Raw genomic sequence first — 16,508 nt, 5'->3', positions numbered from 1 at the left:
GGTCTCCATGAATTTCTTTCTCTTGCTGTGTGAGCGGCAACACTCGGAACTGTAAAACAATTAACCAGTTACTGCTCAGTGTTTTCTGAATATTTCTTTGCGAGTTTTTTCATTTGTTGTTGCAACGACTCCGTCCGGTATAATTCACCGTTGCGTTTTACAAATTGATCATACTCGGAATCTTCGGAGCTTTTAAACAACCACATCGACACAGGGTCGGTTTTGCTTATCTGCTTGACAGCATCAAATATATTTCCCGAATAATATTTCACAACACGATCCCGCGGAAATATCGTAACTGCGTTAGTCCAAGCATGAGCGTTATGATCAATGATATTTATTAGAGCCCCGTATCGATTATATTTCGATTTGCATAATACTTTCTTTGTTATCGTTGTTACGGTTATGGGAAATCTTAATGCGCTTTCTAGCTTGGCAACATCGTTTATTGACGCTTCTGTGTGTTTGACCCGCTCAGCCCACGCTGCTATCTTGGACTGTCTTAACGCAGTCAAACCGTTTCCGCGCATCGCATTTTTAAAATGTTCCATTACTCACTCATCTACACAATTCAGCGCCAACGACCTAGTCGTCAACGACGTAGTCATCCTCATCGGGATGAGTTTATAAATTTTTGGTTTTTTTATTGGATAGATTCCATAAATGACTGCGGTCACAGGATACGCTCGAGCGTAATATGGTTTATCAATCCCGGTCAGCATTCCTGGTTTGGAATCTTTACTTAACAGAATGGTATCTCCGCTAGCAAGAACAGGGTCGAGTTTGTCACGGATAATCCATGTATCAGAATCTGCTTGCACAATAAATTTTATTCTGAAAAAAAATATTTCCGACCACCTTGATTTTCATCAAGGGTGAGATAATCAATAATTGTTTTTACTCGTGCATCATTCATTGTAGCATCGATGACTTTTTCAACGACATTGACTGAATCGTCGCGGATAATTTTAAATGACGACCACACGTGAGATGCGCCGTCGTCGCGGAATTTTTTTTTTTGGCATTCCTGATAATATTAAATAGATCAGTCAGGGATTGTCGTCGTAAGTCCCGGGTTAGTCTGTCAAGATCGAATCTCCCGGCGCCAACTGCAGATAATCTCGAAAACTCCTCCATATCATATTTAAGACAAATATTTAAATAAGAAATATTATATATACAAATGAATAATTGCAAGTGGTTAAAAGTTGGATCTGTAACAGTCTGCAATAAGTCCTGCAGGAAGGAATTCTGCGGTGAACACCTACAAAGCATCAAACGAGGAATCACAGGACCTATACCATGCCTGCGATGTGGTATTGGGGTCAGAGGTAAAACGCAGTTGTGTGCAATGTGCGGAGGAAAGCGATACCGTGAACTCAAGCGATATTACAGTAAAAAAATAATGGAGATGCGCTGAAATCCGAGCGTGATTATTTGACTAAGTTTTCAGACAAATTATAAATTAGACAAATATATTATTATATAAATGAGTCAAGAATTTGTCCCACATCCAACCATTAAAAATTACGAAGCATCTCGCGAGGGAATAGCCAGAAATAGCAGATTGAAAAAAACCAGTTGGTGTTGTTAATAATGCTGGTTATCTCAGATTTAATGCTGGAAAGAAACATTATCTTAATCATAGGTTCGCGTTCGAGTGTTTCCATGGAATAATCAAAGACGGTCTTGTAATTGATCACGTTGATGGACAGAAACTTAATAATAATTTATCCAATTTAAGAGCTGTGACGCAAAGCCAAAATTGTAGGGCTGGGAATGCTGGGGGAGGGGGAGAGTCTAGGGCAGTTGTATCCATAAATCTAGATACAAATGAAGAAATAATATTTCCATCTATGAACTCAGCTGGCAAGTATTTTGATATTTGTATACCCTCAGTACAAAAAGTCGCAGAAAATATAACCAAATCCGCGCTGCCAAAAAATAATCAGAAAATTGTTTTTCATTATCACTAAAATCCTAGGATTTTTCAAACGCAGATAACTCCGTTAGGTATGTCTCATGCAATTAGTTCCCTCCCTTTGTGCAATGTCATTACAGGTAAATTTATCGAGCGCGGCTTAGCGGTATATTCTTTACAGGTAACACAGCGAGCAGACGGTTTTCTGAGTACAATGAAGTAAATAACTTCCCTTTATTCCTTAACAAAGTCAAGAATGAAAGGTGTAATTGTCTATTTATCTTTTTTTGCGGATAAAATCTATATTTTATTACACTTGTTCGGGGTTATGGTTCATCTGTATTTTCCACATGATCATATTTCAGAAAAAAGCAAATAAATCATTTTAAACAAGTCACGCCCATCGCATGAGCTATTTTTGAGCTTCCAAGTATCAGTCGGTTTATATACGATACGATCCTATTAGAAGACGGAGTCTTCGAAGGTCAACAGCAATCAATACCATTTCGTCATATCCGCTCATGGCGGATGCTTTTTGCGTCCATCTAGGGGTTGATTTTCGGGATGGTATTGTCCCGCTGTTGAGTGTAGAAAATGACTCCGTTATGATAAGTCGTCTTGCTATCTGTCTGTGCTGTCCTTAGTTACTACTATATTTCTGTACAATACTAATGTAAGCTTGCTAAAATGCGGTGGCAATTTAGAAGCTTTACAGATGTAAATACTACTGTCCTAGGATAAGTTAGAATTAAGTTATACCATATGTTGTGTGTTGTCCCTATATGAACCTTGCTAGCATATCATCAGGTAAGCTAGGGGTTCAATACGGGGAATGTCTCGTCGCTCGCAAACACACCCTCTGGGCTCTCTAGACTGTTATTTGACAGGTTAGGGGCTCACATGGGGGTCGTGTTTCCGCTTCTGAGTTTGGTAGCATGTCATAAGACACCCTAGAGGCTCAAGGAGATGTGATGTCTTTTTTTCTTTTAAATATATAATATTTATATATATATATATATATATATATATATATATATATATATATATATATATATATATATATATATATATATATATATATATATGAATTACGAAAATATCAATAATGTGATTGCTGCTATTAAAAAATTAGAAGAACAAGGATTTAATATATCACTAAATCCTGAAACAATTCTGTCTGATTTTGAATGATTATATGAAGCTAAATGTGCAGGGCGTTATATTCTTCCTGCTCAATATCGATTCATAAAAAAATTCAAAATAAATTGTATAAATCGCTGGCCACAGTAGAAGAAGCACAAGTAAATGAATTTGTTTCACAGTCTCATGCAATTGAAAAGATTAGGTTGGCACTGGCGGGCGAGTATGAAATGAAAAAGATAATAAATACTCGCGTTAGAAAATTTAAAAATTGTATGTCCGTTGACAACGTCAGCGATGAAATCAAGGACAAAGTCAACGACGAAGTCACTGACGAAATCAAGGAAGTAAATACCTCACCTTGATTTTACTCGGAAGTCACCTTGATGAAATCAAGTACTTGGAAATGAAATCGAAAGTAAAAAAAAACATATTACTTTTTATTTACTTCCTTGATTTTATCAAGATGACAACAAAGTCCCGGGACAACAAGGTCCTCTGGACAACACAATCAAGATGACGAAATCAAGGTGATTAGTTGGTCTGGTTCAATGCAGGAGTGTGCATAATTGAGAATTTGATCTCTGTCACATACTATTGCGGTAATATGCTCGCGTCTGAGATTATCTAACTGTTGCTGTGTTAGTAAGAAATTTTCTTCTCCGTATTCATCAATAAGCAATTTAACGTTAATTTCTTCTTGTGCAAATGCAGCCTTGACTGCTTGCTTGAGTGCTTGTTTGTCATACACGAAAATATCGGTGTGGTGGTACATATTTAAGATACAAATCTATAGATTTATCGATCTAAATACGCGTATATACTAGAGGATTTGATGTATATCGCAATGCGCGATCACAACATGATATTTCATCAATACTTGCAGTTGTGCATCAGTCAGTATAAAATCGTCATGACCGTATATATTAACAATTATTTTTTCCGGGGTAACTTTTCCGGTTTTGACAGCGCTATCAAGAAGTTCTTTATTATGTATGAAACATTTCACGCGGTGATACATTATATGATAATTGCTTGATTAATTGTGGAAATCCTAAAAATCTTCGATTTTCAAGTCGAAGACTTAGGCGATTTTCAATATTTTTTTATTGTTTAAAATAATTTATTGAAATATTTTTTATGTTGACGGTGACATCACTGCTATCGTTGTCGTCGTCAGTGACATCACTGCTATCGTTGTCGTCGTCAGTGACATCACTGCTATCGTTGTCGTCGTCAGTGACATCACTGCTATCGTTGTCGTCGTCAGTGACATCACTGCTATCATCAATGAAATTATCATCACATTTTTCTTCAGGGACATTATTATAATATAATATTATTAATTGAAAAATCGTTTTACGATTGAAAGTCCCGAAAATCGAAGATTTTTAGGATTTCCAAGTCCTAAGGACTTTCAGTCCCGAAAATCGAAGATTTTCAAGTCGAAGACTTCCGCGATTTTTACTAGTAAAGTGAAATGCACGAGTCATGTTATATTATTGTTTAAAATAATTTATTGAAATATTTTTTATGTTGACGGTGACATTACTGCTATCATCATCGTTATCAGTGACATCACTGCTATCATCATCGTCGTCAGTGACATCACTGCTATCATCATCGTTGTCAGTGACATCACTGCTATCATCAATGAAATCGTCATCACATTTTGTCTTCAGAGACATTATTATAATATAATAATATTAATTGAAAGTCCCGAAAATCGAAGATTTTTAGGACTTGGAAATCCTTACGATTGAATGTCTTAAGACTTTACCAGGAGACTAATACGTAGTGTTTCATTTCGTAAATCAAGGGGATTCCCAGACTGGTCTGTCAGCGTGAAATTTATTCTGGTCAGCCATGGATTGTGACATCGTAGATAGACCGGATTGATTGGCTCTTGCACAATCAGAAATCCAGGTGGTTCTTTCGGAGTAAATGAATAAAGAATAAATCCTTGCTGGGCTTGATTTGATAATGTTGTGTCTGTGCTGTAGCTGCCATCGATGATATCACACACAAGATTGACCTCGACCACTGAAGTTATATTTACGATGCCCGGGGATACATGCCGGCCTTGCCCTTCGGAGTTATTGTTATGTCTGAGGACAGCTGGCTCCGGTAGTGTTTTTCTGTGTTGTGCAAGTATGTCATCGAAGGATTCATTGATGAGATCATTGACGGATTTTCTTAACTCGGGCACGTTGTATCCGGGAAATTTATAATTCGGCAACGTGGCCTCTGTCAGTGAATAATCAGTTAGAAATCTTTGTTTATGGGGTTCAGTGTTATCAACTATTCCACTAACTACTCGATGATTAATATATTCCATGTCTGCGGCAAGCTGATTTAATATTTCAATCCGCGTGATAATTTCGCTGCGTGAACCAGTTATATCGAAAAGATGTTCTTGGAAGAGCCGCCGTAGCTGCATTAGTACTATTTTATGTGCCTGGTTAATTTCCCCAAAATATTTAATAATCTCGCTTAGTCTAAGAATATTTCCAATGGTAATATCTCCCCTGTTGAGAGAAAAAAGCCACCAAATATTGTCCGCGTTACCATAGAAGGAAAACGTGACATCCGACGCTGCGTAGTCTTCTTTTAAAGTATCCAAATGGTTTCTGTATCTTGTATGAATTTCGTGATATGACTGCGCGTTAGTGACACAATCAGATTTTTTAGGTTCAGGTGGTATTTGTATTTCAGGCTGTTTTGATTCAGGCCATCCTAGCACTGTTCTGATTGAACTATTATAGATATCCACGGCGTAGTCTTGGGTGTTTATTTCAATCGCGGATGAGAGCGTTGGCTCGTGAACAGTTATTGCTATTTTGGATTCCTTCCCGGTGATATTTTTTATTCGACTTGTACGTCCTCATTGATTTCTTCGATTTGATAAGACCCGGTTGGTAACACAATGACGTTCCAGTCTGGGGTGCCATAGGGGTTATTTTTATATGCAAACACAAACGAATTATTCGCTGGCAATTTTCCAAACGACGCTGATCTGATATTGGGCCAGCTGTGATATACTCGTAATTGTGCTAACGCGATTTCGCTTACTCGAATCGCAGTTGAAAAATTAATACTGAATTTTGGCTTAGTTGATGTTACTGTTAACAAAGATGTTCGCGCAGGGCTTGTATTTGCGACTATTTGCTGAAGTAATTCCGTCATTATTTATCTGCCGTCGTTTCAAATCGAAGTTCTTTGTGTATTCGTTGTACACCCCTGCCATTTGCACGAATTTGAAATCTGATATTGTTGTATCGTCAAGGCTGGATGATATCAACGACGACAATTTCGAGTATGTGCTTGTGGCCGCGCTGTTTAACTTTTCATATTCGTGCAATTTTGTTAGCGCACACGAGGATATTTTTTTCGCAATGATATTAGCAACTCCTGCAATCGTCGCTGATGTTGAAATTGTGATTGTAATCGCGATTGCAGTTGTCACTGGTGTCAGCGCTAATAATAGCACCCCAGTAGATGCAACTACCGCGGATACCGAATACACTATTGTGTCTAACATGGTTACACGCCATTTGTATTTTTTTATCTTTGTTGCGCATTTGTCAATAGTATCTTTAAACTCTGAATGCCATTCGCGTACTTGATCATATCTATATTGCTGCGCATCTAATGTTGTCGTTGATGCTGACTTATTTTTTAATGCCATTTTATTATTTTACGCGGTAACCAATTGAGGCGTTTCAGCTACAAATTCCAAACACCACTAGTAAGATGTTGCGGTTAATTTCTTGTCGGCGGATTCCAGTATAAATGTTTCTTCGGTTTCCTTGTTTAATATGATAGTCACAACCCCGGAATACTTATCGGTGGAATGTCTCCAGCGATATGTTGTGAAGATTTCAAATTTAGCGGCACTGAACACAGACAGTCTATACACTCCAGTGGCTGTTGCTGTATATTTGATAGTATTATTTTGTTTGGACCATGTTGCGAATCCCGATGATACCGTGTATACTACGTTGGTGATATGCCCAGAAGTAACTCCAGTGGGGACTTTAATCAAACTAGTTTTGTTAACGATCTCAGGAATCCCAGTTACATATCCTGCTGTGTATGTTTGATCGTGTCAATGTTGGTCTTGATATCAGAAAGTTTCATGTCGATGACGGGAGGAGTTCCAAAGAACTTATCCGTGGCATCATCGGTTTTTTGACAGTTTCTTCGAAATCTTGTGAACGCGTTTACATGAACATCATACTCTGCCCGCAACGTGGTTAGTTTACCGTCAATGGTGTCAACATATTGTTTGTTTGCGGAATCTTCCGGCGAGGTTGGAATCGCTAACGCGGTTATTTTGTTGTTGCCGAGATTGAGTTCACCTGTCATTGTATCACCGGTCTTCGCTACACGTTCCCATGCAGCTTTTTGCGTGTCATCTCGAAGCGCCGCGATTGATATCAGCGAATCTCTGATTTTTCCTCTGTCAGCGAACACAGGGATGTTACCCGGAGTGGCTCCAATAACCCTACGAATTATTTCATGCCATTTGATATCATTGGTTTTTAGTTTTCCGTGCCGGTCCTGAAAAATAACAACCTCATCTGGGTCTATCCCGGTCAGACTTAAAAGATTATCGATTTCATCTTTGGTCGCATATTTGATAAATCCACATCGGCGCGTTTTTGTCTTTGTTTCGGGAAGAGATCTTCCGTAAATATCAACCATTATTTGATAGGAAACTGTTTAAATCGACCCATAGTATACTCGTACACGATTTTGTGAGGAGAAATCTTTGATTTCGAGATCGCATCAAGAACATTTAATACTTCACGGCCACATATCGGAGGATCGGTCAGTGTTTGTGTTGGTAACGTTGAGTACCAAACTTTCGTCGTTGACCCTGACTTTGTCCCTGTCTTTGTCCCTGACTTTGTCAGGGGGATGTTTTTTGTATATCGGAGAAATTCAACTGGCGGTGCTAACCCATACGAATCAAAATAGATAATTCCACGTGGATCGATCGCGTAAGCAACCCAGTGAGTTCCTGGACCGTTGCTGTTATCGAGATTAATAATTCCGGTTTCTGGATAATTCGGTTGTTGTGGTAATTGATCTCCCATAAAGACACCTCTGAAATTTTTTATATTTAATTCTTTAACAGCATCGAGCAAATCAAAATTTGACATCGGTGTGAAAACACTTAGAACCTTTTTGGGTACCATGATGGTGGAGTTCCTGGAAGTCTTAGCCCTGATCCGCGAGCGGATCTCCACTTTTTTTTATCCTTTTCCTGTGGCTTTCTTTAGTGCCATTCCAGTAGCGGTTCCAACAGCTCCTAACGCGGCGGCTTTAGCAACAGCTGGGGCAGCAGCAGCTATCAGTGCTGGTATTGCCGCGAGAAAAGGAAATATACCACCGGTTTTAACCATATCTCGGACCGCGGCTGGAGAGAAATCAAGTCGAACTCCAGTCGCTGCTTGTTTTGCTTATTAAAATGTTTTAGTTGGGTTTAGTCAGCGATAACTTATTTGGACCGCCAGTAATCTGATCATTTTTAGCGTCATTTTTGTCCCACATGTGCTCGCGTTTTTCGATTGTAATTTCTTGGCCTGACCAGGAGTCAGAGTGACATTAACGTGACTGTATGACATTTCTTATAACTTTGCGATTGATCTAATTGTCTACATGTTTTGTACTGGTGCATCAGCGAATGTCATTCGGCCGCAAGCACCTTCAAGCATCATTGCTTTATCAGAAAGTATGACCGCGATTGCTCTGTAATTAGCTATAGCTCCTACGTCTCTATTCACGGTAGCCCGAAAGTGTATATCAACGACAGACTGTCTGGTTAAATCAAGATGCTCCAGCGAGAAGTAATAGATTGGATAATGAAATATAAAATCCAATTGTGATATTTGCAAACCAGTATCGATATTTAGATCACGCGCTAGATATTTCGTCAATCGTTGATATGCACGTGCAACATGATTATTACCAAAATTTAACAGTATGTTCTCAGACGGTTCTTGATGTCCGTTTATTCTCAAAGAAACGTCAGTGATACCAAGTTGATCAAATATCATATGTGAACGTGTTTCATTACCCACTCGTGCAATCTCCTGAAGAGCAATGAAAATATGTCGCGACGCGGAAACTCCCTGCTGTGTTGCTATATACCATGTAAATAAACCGTTATTGGTACTTTGAGCACTATCTGTGGTTGTTGTAAGCCACGATAACAACACTTTACCGCCTTGATCCATAAAAGAAAGCAGTCGATGTTCTTCAGTAATTGCAGGAGTCATTACCGGCATCCACAGTGATAGTTTTGTTATGTTTACCTTACCAGCGTCACCTAGAGGTCGCCATAGCGCATCATTGTCGTTGGCTTTTCTAACAAGCACGACCGTATGTTTAGCTCCAAAAATTACCTTTCTGACATCTCTGCAAAATCCAAAGATGTGCGACAGCGGAATGGCACATGAAAAATTTCTACGATTACCTTTCAGCATTTGTCTACGTGCAGCGAAAGCTAAATTAAATTCTGTATTAGCGCTAATAATCATATCTTTCACATCGATATCAGCAGGATTATGAGCAGCACGGTTTATTGGTCGTCTAATAATAAACTGATCACTGTTAGGAAAATTAGATGCGTCCTTGGCAAACATCATTGATGGACCAGCTGATCTTGTATAATCATCAGAATATCTTGCTAGACCAATTATTGTTGTAGCAACATCGACATCCTTCTGAATCGATTCGATATTTTTTCCATCAATCATGTAGATAGCACTATCAAACAAGGCCATAATTCCGTTATTGACAAAACCGATTTTAACATTGGGTCCGTATTCTGTGTCATCGGTTTTTTATAATTTCACCTTCTACTTCAATATACACCTCAGCGGGCAGGAAATATCTACTTGTATCTTGAACTTGCAATTCAATTCGTCCTCGTTTATTTGGTTCTCGTGCGTCATAAGAATAATACTGATAATCACGCACTGATTCATTTTTAGGAACTGGTTCGTCCATGTCGAATGCTGGGTCGGATTCCCGTTTAAACATTTTATTATAAAAGTTATCGTCTAAAACGAAGACCACTTCCCGCCACCAAACTTGTGTTTATTTGTTCAGGATTTATCCCTTGATTTATCAGCGCTGTTAGTTTTTGATTTGCGGCTTCATTTATTACTTTACTAACATTTGCAGGCATATCTGCGGTGGCTGGTAATTTTACCGGCGAACCTCTTTGAGGTGGACCCCCTTGGGTTCTGCGTATTAATCGTGCTAGTCTGTTCTTGATTGCCAGGAATGCTTTACCGGCAGAGCTACCAACAGCGCCAGTAGCTTTATCTTTAATAACATCAATGGCTTTCATCGATAATTGTTTTGTGATCGGTATTGCTTTAGGTGCCATCCTCGCAAATAAACCCCGAACAACATCGCCGAGTCCATTTCCGTAAGTCATCCTGCATACGGGTACTCGTGAATTTACCACCCTGACCATGACTGGTCTACGATGAGAATTGTGTACGATCATTTTATTTAATTAGTTATTTATTTAACTAGTCGCTGTCAACAAGTTCATCAATAAGTTTTCGGTAGATGTGAGCATCCATGATACCGCCGCGAAATAATCGCTGACAGATATCAGCTGCTTCATTAATTATTTCTGGAGAGTTATTTCCAGCACGTCTTCCTCCGATGAGAACTGCTAACCGTGATACATCACTGATGATATTATCAGGGCAGGGAATAAGATCACCACCCAAACCATTGCCAGTTGCTCCTTCTTCTGTTGTTTTCTTAAATAGTCTTAAGGGTGATCTTTCTCCTTTTGCTTTTTCAGACCTTTTATGTTCCGACAGCGGTGAAGATGACTGTTGTTGTTCTATCTGTTGCAGAGGTGGAGGAAGCTGATATGAAGGTTCCTGCTGGAGTTCTAGTTGTTGTTTTTGTTCTGCTTGTCTCAGTACCTCTCTATAAAGTCTCTTTACTTCTTCATCAAGACTTCTGTAGTCTGGATCATTGTCTCTGGCTTGTTTTTTTGTTTTCTTTTATTCGATATATCCACTTAATAAGATTGTCGTCGGATGTGTTTTTAAAACCGGGTTTTAAGATATTAGATTTATTAAACATATTAATTAATATTAATCCGGGTAATTCTTCTTTTTTTTAGTATTTTTAAGATTTTCAATAAAATTCTCCTTAAATTTTGCAATCAGTCCAATATTTTCCGGTATTGGTTTGAACGCGAGCTCAGTACGAATTTGTTCAATGCCTTCAAGTATTTCTTCGCCGACGGGTGGAGGCTGAGCTGCAGCTATATCAGTTGGAAGATCTCGTAAAATCCTTTCTGTTTGCTTGGTTCTTCTAGCAATCTTTTCAGCCTGCGTAGCGGTTTGGTTTAGCACTGGAAGAATACCTGGTTTTGTTATATCATCCGGATCTCCCAGTAAAGCTCTTTCTGTGATCTCTGCAGCTTTCTCAGTAGCTGTTGTAACGGGTTTAAATAATTCGTCTGCACCTGTTGCAAATTCAACTTGTGCTTGCTGCCGTGCTTGTAATTTTTGTCTCACAGAATCTCGTACAGGAAGAAATTTTTCAATTGCGGCTAGTCGCTCTCGAGGTAGTCTAGCGGAATGTGCTTCTCCAATGTTGGCCATTATTGTTAACTTAAATTTTTAGTTCGCAGCAGCAGAAACGGCGACGACAAGCAAACTCTGCCAGGGACTTTCACACAGCAGCAGAGAAAGTGACGACGCCACCGAGTGTTTTCGCAAGATACCCCTGTGCTAGCAGAAATAGTTGTATAGGTAGATATTTTCATGAGATAACCCTTCTAGTCAGCAGAGAAAGCCTATTTTGTCATGTTTTCTGACTAGAAGGGTTTATTTTGTGAAAAATAATCTTTCTATCTAAAATGTTCTCGACAGAAGGCTCTGTTAAGCGAAATACTTTGTGGGATTCACTTTCTCTGCTGCTAATGTGTTTAATAATTTGATGATGATGATGACAATGACGACGATGATGATAATGTTTATTATGTTCCTCTACCATTATTTTGATACCCACTCGTAAATCGAGAGTTCCATTCAGCTGTTGCTAAGAAAGTTTAGGATTCAACCTATGAATAAAAACTGCACGTTACACTCGATAAACCCATGACCTTGACCTTCGATTGCACTGAGTATACTCCTCATAGTACAGCAGTACTGTAAATTTGACAGTAAAATACCACTGAATAAATGCCCCTTTTATAAATGCAGCACGCTCAAAGATCGCAGTTGCATTCTACCATGGCTTTATGGCAGAATGGCAAGATTTTTCAAAATTCGGTATTTGAATAAGCCAGGAATTATTTCTTACGGGGACGAACACAGCTCTGGTTGTGTTAAGAGGTTGAACGCCGTATACGTCACTAAATACTGACTACGTCACAATAAAGAGCACCTGAGACGAGAAGTAGACTGGTTATTTGTCATACTCGCAAAACCAATACCTGCATTTGTCAACTCTGACCTTTCTTAATACAACATGGTCACGGACTCTGTATCCAATGCAAACAAAATGGACGATGTACAGATGATTTCCGAATTTCTTTGTCCTGATATAAATCAGATATAATTTATTGGAGAAAATGATAAGTCAAACTTTAAAACTAATATTGTACCATTCTGTGTTTTTACAAGAAATGGCATTCGGGATAAAGAGAAAAAGATCGGTTTTGATATATTTATATTTACGTAACAGTAACTTTTGTTTTATGCACAGGCCACCACCCCTACTGAATCTGTAAACAATGAACATAGGCGTTGATTTTTACGTGGGACACGTATAATGTTCAAAATCGCGTGAATACAAATAGATTAAGGGTTAAAAAAAAATGGACGCTTTACACATTTTGTTCCTGTTGATACAACAGAGTTGCCTTTATACAGTTCATTTACAACATGATAGTAAAGAGAAAAAAGTCTTCATTGCCTTTGCTTGGTTTAACTGTGCCCTCTAGGCCTATATACCTGAACTGCTTTATGGAAACAAAATTCCAAAGTACAATAAAGTCCACAACACAAAATACTGAAAAAGGAAACACAATTGTTTTTGCCTCTAGAAGCCAGATGCACAAAATTATTTTCCTTTCGGTTTCATACATCAAGTGTGAACAAACATTGGGCTACCTTAATGAGGTGCAGCTACAACCAATCTGTAGACATGACCAGCACATGAAATGTAGACAAGACTGGCACATGAAATGTAGACAGGACTGGCACATGAAATGTAGACAAGACTGGCACATGAAATGTAGACAGGACTGGCACATGAAATGTAGACAAGACTGGCACATGAAATGTAGACAAGACTGGTACAAGATTGTAGACAAGACTGGCACATGAAATGTAGACAAGACTGGCACATGAAATGTAGACAAGACAGGCACATGAAATGTCGACAAGACTGGCACATGAAATGTAGACAAGACTGGCACATGAAATGTAGACCCTAGTGATGGTACAGCTGTATTGCCTGGGAAGGTGGAGAAAACATTACAGTATATCAGCACTCTATTCAAACCTAGCAATGTCACATCAGCATGGAAAGTCAATGCAATCATGTTTTCAAAATATAGTCTTATAACAAAGTTTCCCACCTATAATATTTAAACATAGCCAAAAGATTATGAACTGGGGGTTATTGTTACCTACTTAGGGTAACGTAGAAAAATATTTTCAAGTCAATACACATGCAGTTTGCAAAGTGACTACATGTACAAGCCAGACAGATACAAATTTATCCCCACCGTCTCCACCATGATATCATTCTGTTACATTGGTATTTGATACAGGGAAAGGAAAATCTAGCACGGTAAAAGAGATTTTATTAGCTTTGTGGCATACAAATCCCTGATTTTGCAGGTGATGGGGGCAGAGTTTGTGCCAGGATGTAAAGTATGTGAAGTAACATAAAATTAAATGAAGTAATCTACCTATGCATATCAACATAAATATCTTTCTGGTATCATATAGTTGTTTATAAAATGATCTAACATATTTTGGTTTTAAACAAAGCTAAATTCAAACTTTTACAAAATGTGTACAACAGACTTGAGTTCAATTACACATTACAATTACGATGTCCTTGCAGATGTCAGTTAGAATTCAAATGGCCACTCTGGTGGCCTAAGTGGTTATAGCGTCTGCCTCAGATGCGGGAGACAGTGGGTTCGAACCATGGCTGAGTCATACCAAAGACTTATAAAAATTGTACTAGCTGTGCCTCGCTTGGCACTCAACATTAGAAGGTTCATGTTAGGACTGGTTGTCCAGAGGTCAGGATAAAGTGACTGGGTGGCACATCATGCTACATGTCTGTGGCATGATGCCCCAGTGTTAGACATCACTATAAACTGCTCCAATGCAGACACCGTAGCAATATGATTGAAAAAAGTATTGCTACATTAAAAATCCAAAGCATACACAAAACAATTTCAAGTATTCAGAGTTATGACTGTTCAATTACAATTAAATTATACTGGTGATTTTCAGTTATAATTACAATTTCATATACGGTGTAATTGTAATTAATTATTGAATTACAGCACTGATGTTGTAATTGAACCCAAATCTAATCCCACAGTAGACTAAGTAAAATCATTTATGTATAGTTTGCTCATCTAAAACTTACCTTTATTGCTTATATATATATATATATATATATATATATATATATATATATATATATATATATATATATATATATATATATATATATATATATATATATCATTAGCCTAACACCTGGCAATTAAGACAAATATGTATATTTTTTCAATTTTTATATTTTTTTTTGAATTAAAACCACAATTATCTTTGAATTTGCAAGTGACTTGCAACAGTAATTATGCAAATCTAGACCTTCAATGTCAATTACATTTGCATGATAGTGGTGATGTTCATTTACAATTACATTGTAACTGATTACTCAATTACACCAATTACTTTGTATTTTTAAAAAAAACAAAAACATGCTTACTACACTTTAGTTATTTCCCATAAGTAATTGTAGATTAACCATGACAGTAAGTTGGAAAAAATAGCCTAACTTAAAATGTTAAATTAGCATGCAAAATTAAAACATGAGAACTGAGTCACATGAGCCTAAACAGATCTTAGGACCTACTCAATATATCTAAATATCTTCTCTGGCCTGGTTTGGCTAAATATTATTTTTCTTTCCCTATTTTTTTTTATATCTCACTTAGAATTAAACGAAAACAAGATTTTGGTCAAAACACCATCCAAGAAAGGGTTTAATAGGGCCAAACATCCGTAAGGTTGCTATTCTTACTCAAAGTCAGAAATGTATACAGACCTATAAAATGACCAGATACATGTATAGAAATTAAAACCATACATAATGGGGGCATGCGCTCATTCATTTTGTACCTAATCCGGAAAAAAGTGGCATGCTATATAAAATATGTTGTCAACCCATGCCATATATGGTAAAAAGCCTTTACTGACACATAAAATACTTTGTATTCTATAATTAGGTAATAAAAGATAAAGTAAGATTAAAGTTCTTTATTAGACTAAATGGACTTCAAAAGCATAAACTGCTAACCTGATTTTTATTGATAGGACTGCTGTACTAATTCGTGAAATTATGTGTTCATGAAAAAAAACATTATCATCAAAAAGCATGTACACAATTCCTCAATGTCAATGCATCAATACTGGCAAACAGTTATCTCCCTTTGGTAGGCATAATAAGTACGTGTACTTGTAACAAGCCTGTTACATATTTACTGGAATGGAATGATAGTGATGATAAATGATATTATGTTCAATGAACTTCTTTGATTGGATTGGGGGAAGTTTGGAAAAACTTTTTATTCACTATTCAAGAATAAGAAAAAAAAAGAATAAAAAGAAAGCATGTATGAAAGTAACATGTTCCTATGTTTTGATTTTAGGTGGCAATGGAATTCTGTCTAGAACATTTTATCTGGAACTGTAAGTTATTTTTAAGACACTATGGACTGAAAATTGGGGAGGGGAGATTCTTGAAAAGGTGGTATTTTTTGCAAAATTATGCAGAAATTTAGTTTCATACAGTAACTTAAATGAGATACACACTCTTAAGTTTCCATCATTGAGATGTGGTTTTGCTGCCATTTTTCATCACATTATATGCTATATATTGACCTTTATAACTGGAGGAGGAAGAATCCAGAAAATCTCTGACAAGATCCACCAACCCACATAAAGCTAATGGTATTGTTTCTCACATACCCACAATGGTTTAGCCTGAGATTGAATCCAAATGGAAAGAGATATGTGATGGCAGTGATCTGGAGGAGCATTGAGGAGTGCTTTGGATTACTTAGCCACCTGGGTCCATCCCTCTGTGACACCATAGGATTGAATACTTGTTCCATGAAAAGAATGGTTTGAAA

The 16,508-nt window shown here is 37.6% G+C and overlaps 1 protein-coding gene across 2 annotated transcripts in view; it reads left to right on the top strand.

The window, feature by feature from the left end:
• Positions 1–16,508, top strand: part of LOC149788762 (uncharacterized) — a 133,363-nt gene that overhangs the window by 23,134 nt on the left and 93,721 nt on the right. Inside the window, exon 1 of one of the 2 annotated variants that reach the window (XM_089974850.1) lies at positions 13,495–13,601. The exons of the other annotated variant lie outside the window; for it this stretch is intronic. Coding sequence (XP_089830976.1) covers positions 13,559–13,601 — 43 coding nt within the window. The 5' untranslated portion in view covers positions 13,495–13,558. Of the gene's footprint in view, positions 1–13,494; positions 13,602–16,508 lie in introns of those variants that run through there. 2 annotated transcript variants of the gene reach the window in all.

Source organism: Sinohyriopsis cumingii, chromosome 11 (assembly GCF_028554795.1).
Source record: "Sinohyriopsis cumingii isolate HCF-2022 chromosome 11, ASM2855479v2, whole genome shotgun sequence".
NCBI lineage: Eukaryota > Metazoa > Mollusca > Bivalvia > Unionida > Unionidae > Sinohyriopsis > Sinohyriopsis cumingii.
Note: the sequence above shows the minus strand (reverse complement) of the source record. Positions and strands in the feature narration are given on the sequence as shown.